This window comes from Mustelus asterias, chromosome 12 (genome assembly GCF_964213995.1).
Source record: "Mustelus asterias chromosome 12, sMusAst1.hap1.1, whole genome shotgun sequence".
NCBI classification, from domain to species: domain Eukaryota; kingdom Metazoa; phylum Chordata; class Chondrichthyes; order Carcharhiniformes; family Triakidae; genus Mustelus; species Mustelus asterias.
Window position 1 is genome coordinate 91,626,303 of NC_135812.1, and position 14,365 is coordinate 91,640,667.

General features: G+C 44.1%; 1 protein-coding gene across 1 annotated transcript in view; it reads right to left on the bottom strand.

Moving 5' to 3' along the window:
- sirt7 (sirtuin 7) overlaps window positions 1–14,365 on the bottom strand; it is a 28,497-nt gene that overhangs the window by 13,156 nt on the left and 976 nt on the right. Inside the window, exons 2-5 of the mRNA XM_078226061.1 lie at window positions 9,913–10,050; window positions 8,502–8,606; window positions 5,488–5,558; window positions 3,293–3,365 (exon numbers count right to left, since the gene is read on the bottom strand). Of these exons, the coding sequence (XP_078082187.1) occupies window positions 3,293–3,365; window positions 5,488–5,558; window positions 8,502–8,606; window positions 9,913–10,050 (387 nt within the window). The remainder of the gene's footprint in view (window positions 1–3,292; window positions 3,366–5,487; window positions 5,559–8,501; window positions 8,607–9,912; window positions 10,051–14,365) is intronic.

Here is a 14,365-nt window from a genome sequence, read left to right on the forward strand (position 1 = left end):
TGGAGAGATTGATGCTGCGCAAATAGATTTTCAAAAGATGTTCGATAAAGTACCACATAATAGACTTTTTAATGGCCCTGGCCTTCAAGGGGCATTGGCTGTGAGGATATGAAGTTATCTAGGATCAGAAACAGTGAGTAGTCATGAATGGTTATTTTTTGAAACTAAAAGGTATTATGCAGTGGGTCCCCCTAAAGGTCATTGTTGGCATCACTCTTCTTTTGGACACATCAATGACTTGGGCTTGGGTACACTGGGTAAAATTTCAAAGGCACAAAATTAGGAAATGTAACATGTGAGGATGATAGCAACTGATTTCAGATTGACACACTGGCGAGATAGACAGACAGATAGCAGATGAAATTTAACACAGATACATGGACTGATTCCTTTTGTTAGGAAGATGGAGGAGAGGCACTAGGAATGGCAGCACAGGGGTTATGCTACTGGACTGAGGCGAGGACTAATGATTTCAAATCCAAAGCAACTAAAGAATTTAAATTCAGTTAATTAATCTGGAATTTAAAAGTTAACATCAGTAATAATGAGCATGCAATTGCCAGGTTGGTGGAAAAACCCATCTGGTTCATTGATGTCTTTTAGGAATGGAGGTCTGCTATCCTTCCCTCGTCTGGCCTGTGTCGCCAGACAGCAATGTAGTTTACTCTTCTCTCTGAAATGGCTGAACAAGCCATTCAGTTGTCAAGGTGGTTCGTCGCCACTTTCTCAAGGGCTTTCAGGGATGGACAAAGAATGCTGGCTTTGTCAACGGTGTCCAAACCTCATGACTGAATAACAAAATAAGCAAGAAACTAAATGGTACAATTTTAAAGGGGGTGCATGAACCAAGACACCTGGTGTTGCTGAAGTAATCAAATGAGTTACTGGCCAATTCTGAGCACCGCTACAGGAAAGGGTTGAGGGGAGAATTACTAGAATGATACCAGCGATTAAAGACATCGGTTACGTGAAGAAATGAGAGAAACTAGGGTTGTTTTCTAAGACCAGAGAAAGTTAGCAGGATATTTGATGGTGGATGATGGAGTAAATAGAGAGAAACTATTTCCTATTGCAAAAGTGTCAGTCACCAAAGAACACAGATTTAGGATGACTGGCAAAAGAACCAGAGGGGATTTGCAGAAACATTTTTCTATGCAGAGAGTTGTTGTGATGCAGAGTGCACTGCCTGAATGGATGATGGAAGATTCATAGAAACATAGAAAACAGAAGCAGGAACAGGCCATTTAGCCCTTCAAGCCTGCTCTGCCATTCATTATGATCGTGGTTGACCATCCAACTCAATAGCCTGATCCCACCTTCCCCCATATCTTTTGATCCTCTTCACCTCAAGTGCTATATCTAACTGCTTTTTGAAAACATGCAATGTTTAGACCTCAACTGCATTCTGTGGTAGCAAATTCCACAGGCTGACCACACTCTGGTTGAAGAAATTTCTCCTCATCTCTATCCTAAACAGTCTATCCTGTATCCTCAGACCGTGACCCTTAGTTCTGGGCACCCCACCATTGGGAATATGCTTCTTGTATGTACAATGCCAGAATTTTATAGGTTTCAATGAGATTCCTCTGAACTCCAGCAAATATAATCCTAACTGACTCAATCTCTCCTCATGCGAGTCCTGCCATCCCAGGAATCAAAAGTAGAAACTGCTGAAAAATCTCAGCAGGTCTGACAGCATCTATGGAGAGCAAATAAAGCCAACATTGAGAGTCTGAATGACCCTCCGTCAGAGTTAAGAGGAAAGAAAATCAGAAGAGATTTATACTATGAGGGGGAGGGAGGGGGGGGGTCTGCAACAAGACAAAGGGAATATAAATGATAATGAAGGCGGCTGAGAAAGGTGCTAAAAGTGTCCATTAAGTGATCAAAATATGCGAATGGCAGAACCGAGGTACAGACTGTTAAGGGACTGCCTGAGGAATGTGGCAGTTGTCCTGAAGGTGGGGGACTGAGCGTGTTTTTACACCCACTGTGGTTGACAGGGCTCTCAACTGTGTCGGACCCATCGCCTGGGCCACTGCTCACAGCCCCCTGCCCTCCCAGAACCAAGACAGAGTCCCCCTTGCCCTCACTTTTCACCCACCAGCCTCCACATTCAAAGGATCACCCTCCACCATTTCTACCAACTCCAGCATGATGCCACCATTCAACAAATCTTCCCCTCACTCGTAGAAGGTGCAACACCTGCCCCTTTACCTCCTCCCTGCTCACCATCCCAGGGCTTAAACATTCCTTTCAGGTGAAACAGCGCTTCATGTGCACCTCCTTCAATCTGGTCTATTGCATTCGCCGCTCCCAATGCGGTCTACTCTACATTGGAGAGACCAAACACAGACTGGGTGACTGCTTTGCAGACCACCTTCGGTCCGTTCGCAAGCAAGGCCCAGACCTTCCTGTCACTTCAACACACCACCCTGCTCTCTTGTCCACATGTCCGTCCTTGGCCTTTTGCAATTTTCTGACGAACCCCAATGCAAACTGGAGGAACACCACCTCATCTTCCGATTGGGCACTTTACAGCCTTCCAGAGAGTGAACTGCTACATTCCTCAGGCAGTCCCTTAACAGTCTGTTCAGCTCACTTAATGGACACTTTTAGTGCCTTTCTCAGCCTTCTTCATTCCCTTTGTCCTATTACAGCACCCCCCCCCCCCCTCCTCCTTTTCCCACCCTCATTGTATAAATCTCTTCTGATTTTCTTTGCTCTTAGCTCTGCCGAAGAGTCATACAGATTTGAAACACTGGCTCAATCCTCTTTCCACAGATGCTGTCAGACCTGCTGAGATGTTCCAGCATTTTCTTTTTCAGATTCCAGCATCCACAGTATTTTGCTTTCATCCCAGGAATCAGTCTGGTAAACCTTCTCTGCATTCCCTCCAGAGCAGGAACATCCTTCCTCAGGTAAGACTATCAAAACTGCACACAATATTCAATAATTACTTTCAAAAAGGAATTGGACACTTAAGAAAAAACTTGCTGGGTTCTGGGGAAAGAATGAGGGAGTGGGGCTAATTGAATGGCTGTTTCAAATAGCTGAACAATGCACAATGGGTCTAACTATGAGTATTATTCCAATAATTCCATGATGGTCCTCTCCTACCTGAAATACGTGAATTGATATTCTTTCTTCATTTAATCTTTTCGCCCTATTTTACATGAAGGCTTGATAACTGCACACATTTCCTTTTTTCCCTTTTATATCCGACATTTACCCCCAAGTGTTCAAAGGAACAGTTGCTGCAATACAATGGAATAAAAATCATAGCTCTTACCAGTTTTTCTCTGTAAAGTTGTGTGATGCACATGTGAGTCAGGGTGGGCTCTGCCTCACTGAGGTCTGCTGTGCTTTATAACAAAAGACAAACACAAACACATAACTAGAATAAGTATGCCCGAATCATAGAGCTGTTATAGCAAAGGCCATTTGGCCCATCATGTCTGTGCGAGACTTCAATTCCCTTTTGAAAACCTCAATTGACCCTGCTTCCCTCACATTCTTGGGCAGTGCATTCCTGACCCAACCGCTAGCTGTGACAAAATGTTTTCCCTCATGTTGCCATTGTTTCTTTTGCCAGTTAGCTTAAACTGGTCTCCACTGGTTTCAATCCCTTCCACCAAAGAACAAAGAAAATGTACAGCACAGGAACAGGCCCTTTGGCCCTTCAAGCCTGCACCGACCACGCTGCCCGACTTAACTAGAACCCCCTACCCTTCCAGGGACCATATCCCTCTATTCCCATCCTATTCATGTATTTGTCAAGACATCCCTTAAAAGTCAGGCAATAAGCTCCAGGCACCCACCACCCTCTGTGTAAAAAAATCTGCCTCGTACATCTCCTTTAAACCTTGCCCCTCACACCTTAAACCTGTGCCCCCTCGTAATTGACTCTTCCACCCTGGGAAAAAAGCTTCTGACTATCCATTCTGTCCATGCCTCTCATAATCTTGTAGACTTCTAATCAGGTCACCCCTCAACCTCCGTCGCTCCAGTGAGAACAAACCAAGTTTTTCCCACTTCTCCTCATAGCTGATGCCCACCAGGGGGAAACAGTTTCTCCCTTTCTACTCTGTCTAGACCCCTCAAGACTTTGAACACCTTTATCAAAACCCCTCTTCTCCAAGGGAAACAGTCCCAACCTCTCCAATCTTTCTACGTAACTGAAGTTCTTCATCCCTAGAAATATTCTCATGAATCTTTTCTGCACGGTCTATAATGCCTTGACATCCTTACTAAAGTGTAATGCCCAGAACTGGATGCAATACTCCAGCTGAGGCTAATCCAGTGTTTTATACACGTTTAACACAACTCCCTTGTTTTTGTACTCTGTGTCCCTGTTCATAAAGTCCAGGATGCTCTGCGCTTTATTAATTGCTCTCTCAACCTGCCCTGCCACCTTCAATGATCTATGTACATTTTCCCAGGTCCTTCTGTTCTCAGGAATTGTACCCTTTATTCTTCCTACCAAAATGAATGGCTTCACACTTCTCTGCATTAAATTTCATCTGCCATTTGTCTGCCCATTCCATCAACCTATCTATGTCCTTTTGAAGTTCTACACTATCCTCCTCACAGTTTACAATACTTACTACTTTCATGTTGTTAAAATCAACAAGAGTATTGTATTATAAGTGCATTTACTGCACAACTGGCTGGAAAGTTGAAATCTACTCAGTAACTTTCACTCCAGCCAGATCATCCTTCAAGTGGCTTCATTGGGGCTTGTGTTAATAAATTATTTTTGGTTTAATTTAATATTGGCAAGAAAAGAAAATTCTCATTTTAAAAGTATAACGGGTCTTGTCAGGAGGGCTGGCAGCAGCCATGATAAATTACTGCAAACTCAACAACGCCCCTGGCAACATCAATGATGGCAGACGCTAAAACTTCACAAAGATTGGAATGAACCAAAAGGTTGGGTATAATTTTATCTTTGAACCGGCTGAGCTTTTTTGTTTAAATTAGCTCCTACTTGTCACCATAAACAAGACTTAATTTTCTGGTCATTTAAATTGTACTTTTAAAGTTTTAAGTTTATTAATTAGTGTCATAAGTAGGCTTACATTAACACTGCAGTGAAGTTACTGTGAAAATCCCCGTCGCCACACTCTGGCGCCTGTTCGGTACACTGAGGGAGAATTTAGCTTGGCAATGCACCTAACCAGCATGTCTTTCGGACTGTGGGAGGAAACCGGAGCACCCGGAGGAAACCCCACAGACAGGGTAGGGACGTGCAAACTCATCACAGACAGTGACCCCAGCTGGGAATCAAACCTGGGTCACTGGCACTGTGAGGCAGCAGTACTTCAGGCTATATCTAAAATTATGGTGTACTCTACAACATTAAATTTCACCATTTAATATACTTCCATACTCTAACCAAGCATAGAAAAGGAACAACAGATTTAGTTCAGAAATAACAGCCAACTTACATGGTGTACTCACTCATATAAAGATGTCTTTTCTTACCTCACTTCCCTGCCACTCTGCAATAACGTCCATACCCCATTGGGACCCCTGTAATCTGGGATAGATGCAGCCTGTGTTAAGGGTAAACAAGGGTAATTTCTTAATACCTTGACAAAATGTTTAAAAAAAAGTAGAGATATAGAATAATAACTTGCATTTATATAGCACCTTCAACACAGTAGAAGTCCCAATACACTTCACAGAATTTAACACCAAGCCACATAAGAAGGTATCAAGCCAGGTAACCAAAAGCTTGCCTTAAAGGAGCTGGTTTTAAGGAGCATCTTGCAGGAGGAGAAAGAAATCAACATGCAGAGGTTCAGGGAGAGAATTCCAGAACTTGGGGCTTAGGTAGCTAAAGGAATGTTTGCAATGGTGGAATAATAAAAACTTGTATGTGGTGAGCATGGTTAACACACACATTTTTACATTAAAATGTTGACAGTAGTTTGTCCCAAAGAAATTGGCATTACTTATTAAATATACAGGATAGAAGTAACTAGTGTACAAACATACATTAAACATGACTGGCAGTGAAAGAAAATTCTCATTTTAGAAGTATAATCAGTCTCGTCAAGAGGGCAGGGAACAACCATGGGAAATTAGAGTCATAGAGGTTTACAGCATGGAAACAGGCCCTTCGGCCCAACTTGTCCATGCCGCCCTTTTTTTTAAAAAAAAAACCCCTAAGCTAATCCCAATTGCCCACATTTGGCCCATATCCCTCTATACTCATCGTACCCATGTAACTATCTAAATGCTTTTTAAAAAGACAAAATTGTACCCGCCTCTACTACTACCTCTGGCAGCTTGTTCCAGACACTCACCACCCTCTGAAAAAAATTGCTCCTCTGGACACTTTTGTATCTCTCCCCCCTCTCACCTTAAACCTATGCCCTCTAGTTTTAGACTCCCCTACCTTTGGGAAAAGATATTGAGTATCTAGCTGATCTGCGAATTACTGCAAATTGAACATCCTCTGTCAACATCAACTAGGGACTAAAGCTTCGCAAATATTGGAATAAACCAAAAAGTTGGGTATAATTTTACTTTGAATGGACTAATTTATTTTTGTATTAGGATGCAAAGTGACTCCATGGGGATTCAGACAGGCTAAATGAGTGGGCAAGAACATGGTAGAGGGAATATAATGTGAAAAAATGTGAAGTCATCCACTTTGGTAGGAAAAACAGAAATGCAGAGTATTTCTTAAATGGGGAGCGATTGGGAAATGTTGATGTCCAAAGGAACCTGGGTATCCTTGTTCATAAGTCACTGAGAGCTAACATGCAACAAGCAATTAGGAAGACAAATGGTGTTATTGCAAAGGTATTTGAGTACAGGAGTAAGGATGTCTTGTTCTAGTTGCATGGAGCCTTGGTGAGACACCTGGAGTATATGCTGTAAATGTTCTAGTCCTTGATTTTATTTTAGACCATAATATTTTCACTTTTAAATGCAACTTGAAAAAAAGGGTAAAGTACGAAATGAGTTACCATCCTACATTTCACCTTGTTTCATTCATAATGATGGCTTCAAAACCTTCTCTTCGAAAAACATTAAGGACAGTAAATGAAATAAATGGACACACACTAACAGGCTTGTCCACAAGGCCACCTGTTCTTCAACACTCTCAGAAAAACGGCTCTCCAGTTAATAACCATGCAGAATATGGACAAATAAATCATAGTGCCGAGAGGTACTTTCAGTCTGAGCTAAGGTATATTCAATCGCTCTAGTTTTTAAAAGTAAAAGGTTGTTGCCTAATTCATTGGCTGGTACGTGCCATTCTGAGCCTGCCTTGGTTAATCAGCAAAATCTCTGGGAGCTTATGTGACCAGAATCATCATCATGTTTTTTCTTACAATGAGAAGTATAACGTTGAGTAACAATGTTAGTAAACATTGCACAAACAACACACTTCTTTAGCCATGCAGTCTATCAGTGTTAACGTCTTTACAGTTTTGCTCCCTACACGCTCGTCTGATCCTGCATTTAAACAATCTGCCACTTCAAAGCTACTACCAGATGACCTTTACTCAACTCCCACTACAGCCTTAAATCTTTTTCTATTTCCTAATTGTACCCATCGGTGTTGGGGGGGGGGAATTGAAAAGAGTTGATGGGGTTGTCAGCAGGCATCTCCGCTGGTCTCTGCACGATCACTCTTGCCCAGAAAGCACCCGTTGATGGCAAGTAATCTATCCTGATGCCCTTTTCACTGAAGACTTTTCATCACTTTACTGACCCTGGTTTCTCAAAATGTCAACCTTCCTTCAAATTCTCAGGGTGGAATTTTACGAAAAAAATTCTGAGTGATGAACGAGCAAGAAAATGGGAGTTTCAGACTCGTTTTTTGGGCGAGACTGAAAATGCAACCTTATGGCACTTAGCGCAAAAAAAGAGCCAGGATCCAATTCTCACCAGCCGGGGAAGCCAACTGCTGAGCTGTAGGGGAGCCATTGCACAGGCTCCCTGATTTCCCAGTGTACTGGGAGATCACCCACCACCCGACAACCCTCTTAGCAGACATAGATGGGAACTAATAAATCCAACAAAGAATATAGGAGAAACGTTTTTGTTTAATTCAGAGTGATGAGAATATGGAATTTGTAAGCACATAGCCTAGTTGAGCAGAATAGTTTAGATCCATTTGGGGATAGTAGCTAAGTAAATACAAAAAGAAATTAAACTGTTTTGTAAACGTTCGGTATTTCCATTCAACACTATAGAATCAAGTGTTCATGTTAGTCCCATCCAACTCAGGAAAAGACAGGTTGTTACTGCCCTCTGGTGCTTCCTATGGCTGTTGAGAGGACCACACTATTTGTTATGAAAATCTAGTTAGCACCTTTAGTAACACATTTTTATTTTGCCAAGCTAATATTGCTACGACTGCTGTTTCATAGTCTGCTGCACATGCTTTCAAACTGCTAAGCAGAACTTGTTTGATGTTCTAATGATTTGCTAATTATAGTTCTCATTTCTGTGGCTTTGTTATGGTACTGCCTTACCGTGCTGATCCCTGCACCAGAATAAATCACTGGGTATTGTGCTTCCTGAATAGCTGCTGCCAGCAGGTTAATTTTTCTCCTTAGTTCTTCAGGCTCATCTATAACCTAATGAGAAGAAAACCTATCAGAAATCTCACAGCATACAAACATTTAACATCCATTTCACACTAGCATATTAAAGAATGGTGCTCTACAAATTGTTTAAATGAAAAACAAAAACTTTGTATTTATATTATGCCTTTCCCAGTTATTTAATCTGTTTCTGGTGGTGTTAGTTGAGGGGTAAATATTAGTCAAGGCAACTGCACAATTCCTTTTATCTCCTTTGCACGTTGCCGTGGGATATTTTACATCCATCCAAGATGGCATACAAAACCTCACTTTAATGTCTTACCCAAAAGTGACACCCTTGATTGCTGCATAAACTCATGACCTGATTCAGAGGAAAGTCTGCTACCACTTGGCCAAGGCTGATATAATAGACAGCCCAGTGAGCAAATCACTATTTTGCTGTATTACAGTGATAAAAGTTGGATTAGTGTCTGCAATTTCTTTACATATGCGAGTTTCCAATTGTGATCAAAGTCATCAAGAAAATGAGGGCAGATTTCAGTGCTTTCCAGAGGAAAAAGGCAAACACCTACAGTTTCCGGGTGCTGGTTTATAAATTGGCTTAAGCCAAAGAAGTTTTCATATCAAACAAATGATGCATGGCACAGGCAAGGGATGATGGAAATCTCTCAATTGCTTCAGTACTGAAGGCAACATATATGAGAATAGGGAACTTGTACCCACACTAAAGTGTCAGCTGTGGTAGAGCTGATAGCTCTTTTACCCGAGTTATAAGGTTATGCGTTCAGGCCCCAATTCAGGGACGTGAGCACATAATCTAGGTTGGCATTCAGTGCAGTACCGAGGGAGTGATGCACTGTTGAGCTCCTATCTTTCAGATGAGATGTTAAACTGGGGCTGTGTCTGCTGTCTTGAGCAGATGCAAAAGACCCCATGGCAATTGTTCCATAAAGAACAATGGAGACTTCTCTACTGTCCTAGCTCTATTTATACTTCAACTAACATCTCTAAATCAGATTATCTGGTGATCATCACATTGCTGTTTGGAGACTTTGCAAAGCGCAAATTGTCTGTCATATTTCCTACAGTACAACAGTGACATTTCAAAAAGTATTAAGTCTTCGTGAAAGATACCAAAGAAATGCAAGTTCTTCTTGTAGCCAACAGTAGAAATTGGTCATAACAGCAGCTCAGCACTAGAATTCAGCAGTTTGTTTTTTTAAAGAGGTGTTTCTCTGATTTAAACCTGTGTTGACCGAGTCTGTTGCTGTACATAGCTGACAGCTGACCAATAAGGAAGCTCAGGAGTCAACTACATTGCATTGGATAAATTACCCACTTCTTCAAGTTTTCTTTTTCGTGCCTCGGTCTTCTGCTTTCGCTTTTGCAACTCCTGCACAGTGTCAACACATGCTGCGAGGACAGTGAGGTCATCCTTTGTTCGTAGTTGGTCCGGTTTTTGTAGGATTTTGGAGACCTGCAAGAAATTCAGTTAAGGAGAGATTAGAAGAAATGGGCTATTAAGATGTGCAACACATCATCACCAGTTGATATTAAAGTTGATTCAATTATCCACCTTCCTTACAAGTATAAAATACTTGAAGAAACATTGAAGGTACGTAGGAAGAGCAGAAAAATTGGACGAAAATAGATAGCTAGTGTGAATCAAGTGACAATACTTGTTACTTGACAGCAAGTTTTACAATTATTTACTGGGGGGGGCGTTACTTAAACTTTAATTTTAACAAAGTCTTAATGTTAACGAGCAGCAGTTTGTCATAGTCACAGTTAAATTATTACAGTTTAATGTGCGAAAGAATTACATGAAAAATCTCAATGTAAAAAATACATATTCTAATTTACTGCTCCAATTTTAACACCTTCAAACAGGAGTTGGCCTCTTAAGGTCAAACCAAATAAACAAACTCAAATTAAGTCAGGACAAAGTAAAAGGGGCAGCTCCCCAAAAGGAGGGGGAACGACCTGAACAAAAATCAAAACAACTTTAATTCCTGTACTGATAAAATACACTACATGAACCAACTCATTTTATAATTTTACCTATGCAGCTGTTGTGCAATACTCTTCATAGATTAGGTCACTTTGCTTACACAACTGCCAAATTTAAATGTGTCATGCTCTGTATTATTCAAATTGTTCCCTTCAGGCACATTCCTGGTTTGTAAGCCCCAACAATTTTTCTCCGTGCAATTGTGCTACTGATTCATAAACATGTTTTCAAACTTGCATGTTTGTTAAAACTAGTGCACAGATGAAGATCTCAAAAAACTAGTTGAGTGTTTTTCATAGTTGTATTTTCACATGCCCACATTACACATTGCTAAATTCCTATTGATGACTATCCTTTCCATCTTCATTGTGATCTCCCTGTCCCTGGACAGTAAAAATATAAATAGCTATTCAATGCACGAGGAGCTTGGCATTGAAACTGAAGATAGTCATCTCTTTGTGATAATCTCCAGTGAAACATGGGACACTTATTCTATAATAGTAATGACACCTCATCAATGAAGTATATGGACATGATAAACAATACCTAATTTAAATAACATGCAAAGGTACAGCCATCACATGCTACTGAATACAGGTCAGTGCTGTAGAGGCAGTTGAAGGTTTAATTTTTGATCAAGTTGAAAGAATGTTATTAATATCTCATTAAAAGGGCAATATACTGTTTTGACAGATTTCAAACACATACTCATTGCACTAAAATAAAATTGTATTAACATTAATACGGTTAAATTTATGGACAGCATTTTTACCCAGGCAATGGAGTCAGTCTCCATCCAAATTAACTATGTGTTATCTAGCAAACTAACTGTTACATGATTCACACTTATAAATACTGGATATACTATTGTATTAATTATACATGTATAATTACTGCATTATAAGCATCCCTCAAATGCCATCTGTAGGGAAACCAATTTGCTCTCTTAGAGAATTTTACTGTCTCCAAGAACGCTCATGCTAAACTGTTTAGCAGAGATTTGCACTACAAGTAATGACTAAATTTTCACAAGATTAGTTGTGGGAAGCAATGTCACACTAAAATTAGTCACCCTAATCTTTTGGACAGTCCCAACCACAGATGATCAGAGAACACAGTTGAGAATTTTTCCCACCATTGCAACATAGTATGACATTTGATCATAGTAATTGGCTTATTTTTCTTTTTAAATTAAAAATTTTCACTCCTCCTTTCACTGAAAGCAGAGTACAAACCAGAGGATTCCAGGCACTTTCCCGTGCCTTGCCCAACTAGCCATTGTTCACAGCAAGGCGGCATCACAACTGAGTCCAATTCTATCTATACACACATGCACAATTATAAAAGCAGTAAACAGGAACAGTTTCCCCCCATCTGCAATGCACAGCCAAGCCATTCACAGCACTTATCCCCAGCCCACTCAGATCACTACAGGTGGGAAATCAAACTGAGACAATCTGGTCTGTACTCTTCACCTACTCAATCAATTACAAAGCTCCTCAAAACTTTGCAAGCGAGCTCAAACTGTGGAATTCTAACCCTGGTTACAAAGCTTCTGCATATGTGTTAATCATCTCCCACAACAGAAAGAAAATACTTCACTATCAACAATGTGACTGTGTGCACATGAACGTGGCAAAGGAATAAATTGGGCAGGATATTTATTTTTTAAAAAAGTGTTCAGCAATTGCTTTCTTCTCTTCCATATATACAAAAATAGGAGGGATCAAAGATTGTTTGTGGGGGGGGGGCATAAAATGAAACAACCAAAGAGAATGGGGACAATACTCTATCTGAGGTAGGGGTGGGGGGGCAATAAGTATCTGGGGTGAAGGGCTTCAAGGAGGCACAATGGCACTCCCATTGCTCCTCCTTCAACCCCTTCACTCCAGATATTTATGATGTGGCTGGGGGGGGGGGACGGGGGGGAGAGAGAAGAGAGGTGGGGGGGGAGAGAGAAGAGAGGTGGGGGGGGAGAGAGAAGAGAGGTGGGGGGGGGGAGAGAGAAGAGAGGTGGGGGGGGGAGAGAGAAGAGAGGTGGGGGGGGGGGGAGAGAAGAGAGGTGGGGGGGGGGGAGAGAAGAGAGGTGGGGGGGGGAGAGAGAAGAGAGGTGGGGGGGGGGAGAGAGAAGAGAGGTGGGGAGGGGGAGAGAGAAGAGAGGTGGGGGGGGGGGGAGAGAGAAGAGAGGTGGGGGGGGGAGAGAGAAGAGAGGTGGGGGGGAGAGAGAAGAGAGGTGGGGGGGGGAGAGAGAAGAGAGGTGGGGGGGGGGAGAGAGAAGAGAGGTGGGGGGGGGGAGAGAGAAGAGAGGTGGGGGGGGGGGAGAGAGAAGAGAGGTGGGGGGGGGGAGAGAGAAGAGAGGTGGGGGGGGGGAGAGAGAAGAGAGGTGGGGGGGGGGAGAGAGAAGAGAGGTGGGGGGGGGGGAGAGAGAAGAGAGGTGGGGGGGGAGAGAGAAGAGAGGTGGGGGGGGGAGAGAGAAGAGAGGTGGGGGGGGGGGAGAGAGAGAGAGGTGGGGGGGGGGGAGAGAAGAGAGGTGGGGGGGGGGGAGAGAAGAGAGGTGGGGGGGGGGGAGAGAAGAGAGGTGGGGGGGGGAGAGAAGAGAGGTGGGGGGGGGGGAGAGAAGAGAGGTGGGGGGGGGAGAGAAGAGAGGTGGGGGGGGGAGAGAAGAGAGGTGGGGGGGGAGAGAAGAGAGGTGGGGGGGGAGAGAAGAGAGGTGGGGGGGGAGAGAAGAGAGGTGGGGGGGGAGAGAAGAGAGGTGGGGGGGGAGAGAAGAGAGGTGGGGGGGAGAGAAGAGAGGTGGGGGGGGAGAGAAGAGAGGTGGGGGGGGAGAGAAGAGAGGTGGGGGGGGAGAGAAGAGAGGTGGGGGGGGGAGAGAAGAGAGGTGGGGGGGGAGAGAAGAGAGGTGGGGGGGAGAGAAGAGAGGTGGGGGGGGAGAGAAGAGAGGTGGGGGGGGAGAGAAGAGAGGTGGGGGGGGAGAGAAGAGAGGTGGGGGGGGAGAGAAGAGAGGTGGGGGGGGAGAGAAGAGAGGTGGGGGGGGAGAGAAGAGAGGTGGGGGGGGAGAGAAGAGAGGTGGGGGGGGAGAGAGAGAGAGGTGGGGGGGGAGAGAAGAGAGGTGGGGGGGAGAGAAGAGAGGTGGGGGGGGAGAGAAGAGAGGTGGGGGGGAGAGAAGAGAGGTGGGGGGGGAGAGAAGAGAGGTGGGGGGGGAGAGAAGAGAGGTGGGGGGGAGAGAAGAGAGGTGGGGGGGGAGAGAAGAGAGGTGGGGGGGAGAGAAGAGAGGTGGGGGGGGAGAGAAGAGAGGTGGGGGGGGAGAGAAGAGAGGTGGGGGGGGAGAGAAGAGAGGTGGGGGGGAGAAAGAGACGTGGGGGGACAGGGTAAGGGGTGTAACGTGAGTGACAGGGGAGGGGACAAAACAAAGGGTTGGGAAGATGACACGGGGGGGCGGGGAGAATGGACAACACTGGGTTTGGAGGGGTGACAGAGGCAATACCATGGGGGGACACCAGTAGGGAGTGAAACAAAGACTCGGGGGGGGGGGGGGGGGTAAAAATGAAACTACCGTGGAGGGTAGGGGCAGTACACTATCTCGGTATCTGGGGTGGGGGTGGGGGGGGAAAGAGTGTGACCAGGAGGTGGGGGGGCAATGACATCTAGGGTGAGAGGTTGAAGGGGGGGTGGAAATGGGGGCGATGCTGAAGTGGAAATGGGGGCGATGCTGAAGTGGAAATGGGGGCGATGCTGAAGTGGAAATGGGGGCGATGCTGAAGTGGAAATGGGGGCGATGCTG